The 9,293-nt window shown below is 58.4% G+C and overlaps 1 protein-coding gene and 1 long non-coding RNA gene across 2 annotated transcripts in view; one reads left to right on the top strand and one right to left on the bottom strand.

The window, feature by feature from the left end:
- The first annotated feature begins 1,975 nt into the window (after nt 1–1,975).
- LOC108295101 overlaps nt 1,976–9,293 on the top strand; it is a 13,627-nt gene continuing 6,309 nt past the window's right edge. Inside the window, exons 1-2 of the long non-coding RNA XR_001821277.1 lie at nt 1,976–2,380; nt 6,255–6,257. This is a non-coding gene — a long non-coding RNA (uncharacterized LOC108295101). The remainder of the gene's footprint in view (nt 2,381–6,254; nt 6,258–9,293) is intronic.
- Nucleotides 6,738–9,293, bottom strand: part of LOC108295091 (A disintegrin and metalloproteinase with thrombospondin motifs 7-like) — a 56,060-nt gene continuing 53,504 nt past the window's right edge. Inside the window, 1 exon segment of the mRNA XM_017517132.1 lies at nt 6,738–7,115. Coding sequence (XP_017372621.1) covers nt 6,958–7,115 — 158 coding nt within the window. The 3' untranslated portion in view covers nt 6,738–6,957.

Below are 9,293 nucleotides of genomic sequence, written 5' to 3'. Positions count from 1 at the left end.
CTCCTGGGTTCAGGCAATTCTCCTGCCTCAGCCTCCTGAGTAGCTGGGATTACAGGCACGCGCCACCATGCCCAGCTAATTTTTTGTATTTTTAGTAGAGACGGGGTTTCACCGCGTTGACCAGGATGGTCTCGATCTCTTGACCTCGTGATCCACCCGCCTCGGCCTCCCAAAGTGCTGGGATTACAGGCTTGAGCCACTGCGCCCGGCAATCTTGTTCAATTCTTTTAATTTTTTTTTTTTTTAGTTTTTAGAGATGGGGTCTCACTGTGCTGCCCAGGCTGGTCTCAAACTCCTGGCCTCAAGTGATCCTCCCACCTTGGCCTCCCAAAGTGTTGGGATTACAGGCGTCAGCCACCACACCTGGCCAACAACCTTAAAATTTTGATTGTAAATTGGTGCCTTGACCTGGTGAGAACGTGAAACCCACGCGCTGCGCATTTCTCTGTGGACTGCATCTGAACACTTGTCGCATTGCTGACTGGGTCTGACAGTCATCGCCAGGACTGCCGGGGCCCGTGTTCATGCCCAGTCACTCAGTCCTGGGACAGAGACGCCCCAGCCTCGTGCCCTGTGCCAAGCCTGATGTCTGCCTGAGGATGCAGACACATCTGCACCCGCCGTCACCATGCAAGGCCGGGCACACTTCTCAGCGCCTATGTGTGGGAACTCTCGCAATCCCACCCCCTGGGCGTGGCACTACTGTTATCCCCAGTGTGCAGATGAGGAATCAGAGGCCAGAAAAGAGGGTGACTTCAGTCACACAGCAAGCATGTGGCAGAGCTGGAGTCCAGGCTGTCATTCTGAGCGTGCCCTGGCAGGGCCATTGTGCCTTGTTGCCTCTCTGCAGAAGGTGGGCCTCGTCCCCTACGTCAAGCCCCCAGCATGGCCAGTGCTCTTTCCACCCCACCCCAGGCCGCCTGGCTCTGCCCGTGAGGGCTGTGTGTGAGCGCTCACTCTGGCACCACTGATTCTCTTGTCTGCCCTGCCCCCTGCCAGGAAGCTGATCAGTATCTCCTTTGGGGACCTGAACCCCTTCCCCCTTATGCCAGATCCAGAATTGATGCGCTACCACTTGGAGAAGGTCCGGCTGGAGCTGACCGGGCTGGAGGCCATCCGCGAGGACTTTCTGCACAGGCGGGACACCAGCGCTGACAAGTTAGCGACCAGGAGGAGGATACCTGAATGGGTCCCAGAACGCTGCTCTTCTTGCCTTCACAACCAAAGTGTGCCCATAGGGTGAAAACACACGTAAAAGCCAGAATGTAATGTGTGTGGCCTCTGGGAATCCGCTGGGCAGATGTCCAAAGCCAGACTGCACTTCCTCACCTCCCACTGCGCGGGGCAGGGCTGGGAGGTCAGATCTGTTTACAGCCATCCCCACGCCACGGCTTCTGGTTACAGGTATCCTAGTCATGTTTCTGCCTGATTATTGGTGGATCGTCAGACCAGCGGCTATTTGCAAGAGCCTGTTTCGAGCGTCCGTCAGCCTGTCTGTGCTCTGACCGACCCCCTGAAACCTCGCTTTGCTGGGCATCTCCCCCATTCTCTCTCCTGTATCCAGCGGGCAGTCGTGTGCGGTTTTGCATGGCAGTGCCATGCAGGATGCCCGCTGTACTTTGGGCACCTGTAGGCCAGAGGGTTTCAGGCATAAGGTCAGTATGAAAAAGATGTGCCTTAGAAAAGCAGGCACATCCCGGCTGGGCGTGGTGGCTCACATCTGTAATCCAAGCCCTTTGGAGGCCAAGGTGGGTGGATCACCTGAGCTTGGGAGTTCAAGACCAGCCTGTCCAACATGGTGTAACCCAGTCTTACAAAAACAAACAAACAAACAAACAAACAAAAAACAGAAAAGAAAAGCAGGCACATCCCTTGTTGAGAAATGGCTACTGTAGAAAGCCCGTGAACCTTCTACCAGCGGCTTTAAGCTGCCAGCCACGCCCCATTTCTAGAATAGCCTTTGCTCTTCCACACGCAACCCTTCCAACAGTGGCTCCCAGCCTGCATGGAGAGGGCCTGGCGGCCCACACACCCACCTCACTTCTCACTGCCAGCCTGGGTTTGCAGATAGCTGGGCTGCTCTGTCCCCAGCTTGCCCCGTGCCTGGCATGGCTCTGTGCGATTCTGTGGAATGCCCTCTTGACTTGTGGAAATCATTCACCAAGTACGATGGGGTGAGATTCCACATAAGTGGTGGACTGTCATATTGCAAAGCAGGCCCACCCCTGGGCTGGCCTTGGTTGAGGGGAAGGAGGAATCTTTTGGAGGGTGCTTTGCAGGGAATGCTCTTGGACAGCTGAAAACCTTGGCCTCCTTGGGGATGGCCAGTGCTCCTGGTGTCTGCTCCACCTGACTGGGTTGTGCAGGAGACCGGCTGCCAGTGCGGGGACTGGGAAACTCCTGTGCTTGGGGCGCAGGCTTGAGCAGCTCTCCCAGATGTGTGTCCTCCCACCACTGCCTAGACGCATCTTTGTTCTCTGTAAGGATGCAGGGTCACTGTTGCCTCTGGCAGTTTCTGGGAGCTCGGAGGACTGCCTTTCTGAAGGCCGGAGAGAGGCTTTGAGCAAGGAGCTTATTTTCACTGAATCCCACTAGACCATCCCTGGTGTGCAGATGTGAGAGGAAGTTTCCTGGCATGGTATTGTTAAAATACGGGAGAAACAGTCTCAGTGGAATGTTTCACATTACCCAAAAAAACCTGGAAATCATCCTTGGTTGAAATGAGCACACTGAGACTAAGAATTGAAGTAGTGCAGTTTGAAGACGCACTTTTTTCCTGTTATTTTCCGCTGTCAACTTTCTAGCTGCGGCACAGCGGAGTTGGCATTTCAGAACACTAAACTGAGCCTCGGCTCCATGTCTTCCGTGAATTTGGTTAATTTTTCACTGTGTGGACGGGGCTGGCCTCTATATTTAGCATCATTCAGGCATCAGAAAGGGGCTTTGTCATTGTCATTGTCTTTGAGAGCAGCAGTTTGAGGTCTGACTCCTTCAGGAATGTGTCCTGTGAGCTGGGCGTTGCAGTCTGCTCGAATCCCGCCCCCCCCAGCCCATGGTGAAATGGCAGCTGTCAGCCTAGGGGGCAGCTGCTGAGGAGGTGCAGCAGGAATGGGGCTGGGCCTGTGAGCCGGCTCCAGCTGCCCTCAGGTTTTATTTTCCAAGCCGATGGCGCCCAGAACATGCCAGCGCACGCTGCCGTGTCCAGGGGCTAAGCCGCTGCCTTTAGGGACAGGTGGTGTCCAGTTTGCCCTGAGAGGTGCACCTGACCGGAGCCTTCGTGGCTGCAGCCCGCAGTGAATGTGAGTGTTTCCAGACAGTTGCCAGCAGCTGCCGGGCAGTGTGTGTGAGAGCAGGAGACGTCCTGGAGGAAAGGGACTGGGGATGTTTTCTCGGAGTTTCTCCTCCCTGGAATCAAGTGTCACGTGTCCAGAAGGTGAGAGAGGGTGGCCCGCCTGGTTCCAGTTTGGGAACAGGATGGAGCCAACTCCTCTTTCCAGAACTGTGGGCCCCATTCTTTCGAGCTAACACGTCCCCTCCCTCATGTCACTGAGGAAAGGGCTGCTGTCACCTCCAATGCCCCGAAGGTCCCTGGCCTCCACTGGCTACCATGGCAGGGGTCCCTTCTGGCAGGGGCTTCCCCACGTGGCTGTATCTTCTCTGAACCTTCACCCCAACACCCAGCCTGTGGCACCTGCAAGGGGGACCTTGCCAGCTGTGAAACCCAAAGGGTGGCCTCCATCGCCTGCCAGGACCCAGGCGAGCTTCCTCCCCGCACCTGCTGAAATTTGCCAATTTTTAAATGGATGGGGTTCCTTTATGGGTTGAACCTCTCTGCTAATACTTTTGTATATTTTCCCTGCAGTTTATATATTTTTAGGCTATTTTCTCAAGGTGTTTCCAGATTCCACGCATCTATTTCATATAGTAAGCTCTTATGTTGTGTATGTGACTCCCTGGGGTGTATCTGCTCCAGTCTGAGCCTCTGAGTTGCTCTTCCCTCCGGGGCCCTGACTCTCACTGACTCACCGATGTGATGTGTGGGCCACTTCTCACCCAGGTAGCCTCAGGCGCTCCCTGTCACTGAGCTGACAGCTGTAGGGTAGCAGCCAAGACTGCTGCTGGCTGGAGGCGGTTCTGGCTTCAACTGTAATGTGTTGATGTAGCGAGAGCACTAGACAGATAGATCCTCGGTTGGGTTTTCTGACCACGTGCTTGTGTCGCACAGATCCCCTCCGCCATCCTGTAGTCTTATCTTCCTGTGTGTTCCCAGGCTTCTGGGCAGCTGGGCCTGCCCGGGGAGATGCTTGCAGGTGGGAGGCCGTACAGAGACCCAGTGTGTGCCCAAGCGTCCACGGCTGCTGGGCAACTGCAGGACGCCAGGGGGCGCCCAGTGACTCTGTCCTTTTATATCACAGCAGCGCCTGTGCTGACCTTCAAGTTACACTTTGGAATTGTAATAATAAAGGAAGAAAGAAACTAATTTGTATAATATTCCACCTTGAGATTCAGTTATAATCACTTGTAATGGGGCTCACCCCAAGGGCTTGGAGGGTGGGGGAGGGCTTATTGGAGTTGGGGGACAAGGAGGGGCTCTCTGACCTTCCAGCCTGGTGCTTCTGGGTGTCCCTGCCCTGGGGTGGGTGTATCAGGATGGCTTTGCCAGCAGGGGCAGCCTTGGGAAACCCCAAGAACAATGGCCAAGCTGCAGGTGTGGGCTGGGGGCACCGAGGTGGGAAAGCCGGGAGCTGGAGATTCCCTGTGTCCGGATAACCACCCCCGTCCAGCCACAAAGAACAGGCATCCCTCCTTCCGCCAGCTGTGCCATGCCCTGCCTGAGTCATAGGCTTGTTTGTCTCCTGCCCGGACTGACAGCTCAGACCCAGCTGCCACTGGGGACACCTCCAGCCATCAGTGGAAAACACCCAAGAATGATTAATACCAAATGTCTTCCCATGGTGGGTATGCGGGGTGGTTCCAACAAGGATTCCCAGACAGAGCAGGCCAGGGTCTGGCAGCCTTTTCTCTTCTGGAGACACAGATTCAGCGAGGCTATGGGTTCCTGGAGTCACACAGCGTGGCAGTGGTGGCAGAGCTGGGCCAGGGACTGGCTCGGTGGGTGGGTGAGGAGCAAGTCAACAGCCCTGCTCCCCACCCCTTGGAAGGGGTTGCCACCAGGGGCAGTTTTGACTAAGACCTGGGAAGCCATGACTCAGAGCGTGGGTCCCCAGGGTCTCTTTGGGCCAGCCAGGCTGCTGCAGACACAGACAGGAAGCACGCCTGATGCTCCTCCACCCACGGGCTGCGCAGCGGGGCTGGGACTCACGCTAGCTTGCCGAATGACGTGCTTTCCTGTGTGACTTCTGGCAGGCTGCCCTCTCTGTGCAAAGCCACCACTGGGACCCGGTCAGAGCCCACTCCTTCTTCCACCCGCTCAGGGTGGCCTAGAGATTGGAGGTGAGCAGTTGGGGCCTAGGATGGCCTGTGTCACCAGGGCATGTGGCCTTGGGCCAGTTACTTCCTCTCAGAGCCTCGGGCCCCTCCTCTGAGGATGGGGCTGTTGGTGTCAGACGAGGTGAGCACGTGCAGTGGGGAGCAGCAGGGCACACACGCGCAGGCAGCCGCCCTGGCCACGCTCCCTCCATCGCTTCCAAGTCCTGGGACACACGCTCATCACCAAGGGGTTCAGCCTCTGATACTGAACTGTTTCTTGGTCTCAGTCCCTATGGAGTGATTTTCAATGGCGTCTCTTCTGTCCCCAGCATACATCCAGCCAAGCAGCCGTGGCTGCCACATGCAGGCTCCAGGGTCCCACTCACCTTTTGTCCGGGGATGCCATAGGCGGGAGAGTAGAATGTGAGCGGCGGCCCGGGTAGGCTGCCGGGCGACCTCTCTGAACCTTTGCGCCCCCACCTGGGAAGGGGCATTACACCTTCCAGGGGGAGGGCTAAGGAGGAAATTGTCAACGGCTGAGTCCAAGGCTCACAGCCAGAGGGCAGGTGGGATCCAGGGCTGGGCCTGGGCCTGGGAGGACTGTGCCCCCTCCCCAGCCTACCCACCCCCGGCCAGGCCAGGACCCTCTTCAAAGCACCTTCATGCCCATCTGTTCCCTGCTGGTGGCACCACATTCTCCATGGGACTAGATTTTATGGGAGGGGAAGGGGCTGTGGGTAGGGAGGTGCCAAGTAGCTGAACCACAGATCAGCGTGGTAGGAACCTGGCGCTGGGGCTGGTGGTGGGAAAGGGACTGCCCTGAGGCAGTGGGAATTAGCCCAGCCCTGTCTCTGGGCACAGATAAAGGGACACAGAAGGGCACAGCTGGCCAGCCTGCTCTTCCCCTCTCTGCCTGGTTTTTGCAGAAGAGTCAACAGATACATCAGAGGGCCAGCGAGCTGCCCACAGGGGCCCCAGCCCCCATCACTTCAGGGGACAGTCCCTGCAAGCGACACAGTGGGCAGGTCTCTGAGGACCTGGGCCAAGCTGTACCCCTGCCCAGAAAACCTTCCTGCCCCAGAACCCAGCCTTCTGCAGACAGGTCTCCCAGGGTATCATCCCCCTGGTTCCCGAGGCCTGCTCTCACTGACTCACTTGCTGCTCTGCCCCCAGCAGATCTGCCCCAGGGGAGCAGGTGAAAAGCCGCAGCCTGCTGAGATGCTGCGCAGTGGAGATTAGGGCAGAGGGGTCGGGAGAAGTTTCTGACTTTTAAGATTCTCCAAATCCAAGAAGAAGTCACACTGTGCTTTGGAATGGTAGATGCTGATTTATGTAAAATAATAAATGTTACACAAATTGTTAGAATAAAAAAATACCTTTTCTGAGGGGGAGGAGGTCCCCAGCCTGTCGTTGGATGGGGAGAGGGGGTTAGCACCATTAGGGCGCAGGAGGCAGGAGCTCCGCCACAGCCTGTGGTGGGCACTGAGGTCCTGAGGTCTGTTGGTCGGTCTGTGCATCCTGATGCAGTCAGCGGCGGGCAGCCCGCTGATGGCCTCGGGAGGGGGCGCCATGGCTGGGCGGAGGGCATGAGCGGCAGCACTGGGTGCGGACAGTGGGCAGCTGGCAGCGGCCCAGCAGGCGCAGTGTCTCACAGAATCCGAATGACAGGCGGTCCCGCTCACAGCCTGGAGTAGGGGACGGGGGGCATCAGTGGTTTGGGGTATACAGAACCTGGCTCCCCACACCAGTCACCTTAAGGAGGCTCCAGCAGCTCCCTGCCATGCAGAGGGCTCCGGTTTCTGGAGGGGCTCCCGAACCGGAGTTGCACGTCTCCAGCTGTGGCTGTCTCTGTCCTACCTTCCCATGGCTGACCCCCAAGATTGGAGAACAGGCACTGGTGGGCTGAGGTTTCTGGAGGAAAGGTCCTGAGACCCCACCCTGACCCCCTCACATGCCCGCAGAAGAGCCTGACCAGGGCAATGCCCTGCCACCCCATCTCCATCCTTGCTCAGCCTTGGAGTCCCCTGATGGAGCCTGGCACAGAACTGCAGTCCCGGGGGCTGCTGCCAGCCTGCAGTGGCCTCTGCCCTCACTCCCAGCACCTCCCCCTGCTCCAGTGCACCTGTCCTACCAGGCCTCTGTGACCCCCTCCAGCCACGGGGGCTGCACTCAGCCTCGGCTTTGGGGTCACAGGGTCCCATCTCCCAGGCCAGCCTTCCACTTCTCAGGGAGGGCACGAAGGCTCAAAAGACTGGACCTTGCAGGCTGTCAGCGGAAACCAAGGGCTGAGGCTTGCCAGGGCTGAGGCTCGGCTGGGCCCTCCTGCCTGTGGTTATCAGAGCTATTTTGGGAAGTGGCTTTTTTCCAGCCTCCTGGCCTTGCTCCTGATGTTGCTGTCACTGCTGACAACCCCCAGCTGCCGCCCGGGCCCTGCTCATTCCAGCAGACCTCCTGGGGGAGGAGGAGCAGGACAGGAGCAGCCAGCCCTGGGCCTGGGCCATCCTCCAGGCCTCGCAGAGGGCACGAGGCAGCAGGCAGGCTCCTCCAGCCCAGCACCGGGCAGAGCTCCAAAGTGCACATCTGCAGGCTGCATCCTGCTCGCCCGGGGTGACCTCACACGAGCTGCCTCACCTCTCGGGCCTCGGTCCCCTCCTCTGTCAACCCCACCTCCGCAGCAAACGGATGCGGCCATGCTGGGTCATTGCAGTGACCACACACTCTGGAGTTTCCAGGCTTTCCAAATATCCACCACACTGTCCCACACACCAGCAAAACATCTGGGAATTCCAGGTCTCAAGGTGCAAGACACCTTCCTGCTTCCCCTCCACTGTTCACTGGCAGCCGAAAACTCACTTAAGACAGCTTCCAGTTCAGCCACCCAAGCAGCCCCGCTCCCTCCACCCACTCACACCCACCCCTGGAGACCCTACAAGCCCAGAGCCTCATGAGCCATCATCCCTGGTTCTGGGCCCCCAGGCATCTCAGTTCCTGTTCCCTGCCCCATCTGGTCCTCACCACCTGGGATGGTAACACCCACTCCCTGTAGCCAGCCTAGCCCTGACAGCAAGAGATGAGATGCCAATAGCCAGCTCAGGCAGCACACAGGAGCGCTCTGAGACGCTGGCTGAGTGCGTGCTGAGGACGGGCAGGGCACGTGGGGGCACTGCCTCTGGGCCTTGAGGTAATGGAATTTGAGGCAGGAAGGCCACCCCTGCCAGAGGCAGGGTAGCGAGGCATGGCAGGGGCCACTCTGAGCCTGAACGAGGGTTGTCCAGGAGCAGATAGAGAAGGCTACACTAGACAAGGGGAGAGGCAGACCCGGGAGACTGCAGGGGGCCCCGAATGCCAGCCCGAGTGCCCTGGCTGCCAACTCCATCCAAGGGGCAGGGGGCAGACGGCCATTAGCACAGGGGGCCACAGCTCTTCCTGCCACAGCTTCTGGGTGCCCTAGACAGCCAGGGGCGGCCCCAGGCCCTCTTCCTGACCTAGCAATGGGGATGACAGTGGCTTTGGGGAAGGGGAAAAAGCCGCCTTCCCTGAGCACCACCCTGGATGCCCACGCAGTGTGGGGCGCTTCGTGCCCAGACCTCATTTATGCAAGGATGGTGCTTGACAGCCCCATGATTCAGCACATGAAGGCCGTGACACGGAAATGGAGCCCAAGGCCACACAGCTGGCGAGGGGCGCCCAGGTGAGACTCCAGGGCCACGGTTTCCTGCACTCAGCACCGCTGGGAGCAGCTGGGGCTGCAGGAAGGAAGACAGAGTGTGTGTGTGTGTGTGTGTGTGTGTGTGTGTGTGTCTGTCTGTCTCGGTGCAGGGGGTCGGGGAAGAGAGAGAGTGTGAGAGTGTGTGTGTGTGTGT

This window comes from Cebus imitator, unplaced genomic scaffold (genome assembly GCF_001604975.1).
Source record: "Cebus imitator isolate Cc_AM_T3 unplaced genomic scaffold, Cebus_imitator-1.0 Scaffold19, whole genome shotgun sequence".
Lineage (NCBI taxonomy): Eukaryota > Metazoa > Chordata > Mammalia > Primates > Cebidae > Cebus > Cebus imitator.
This window is presented reverse-complemented; position numbering and strand designations above follow the sequence as displayed.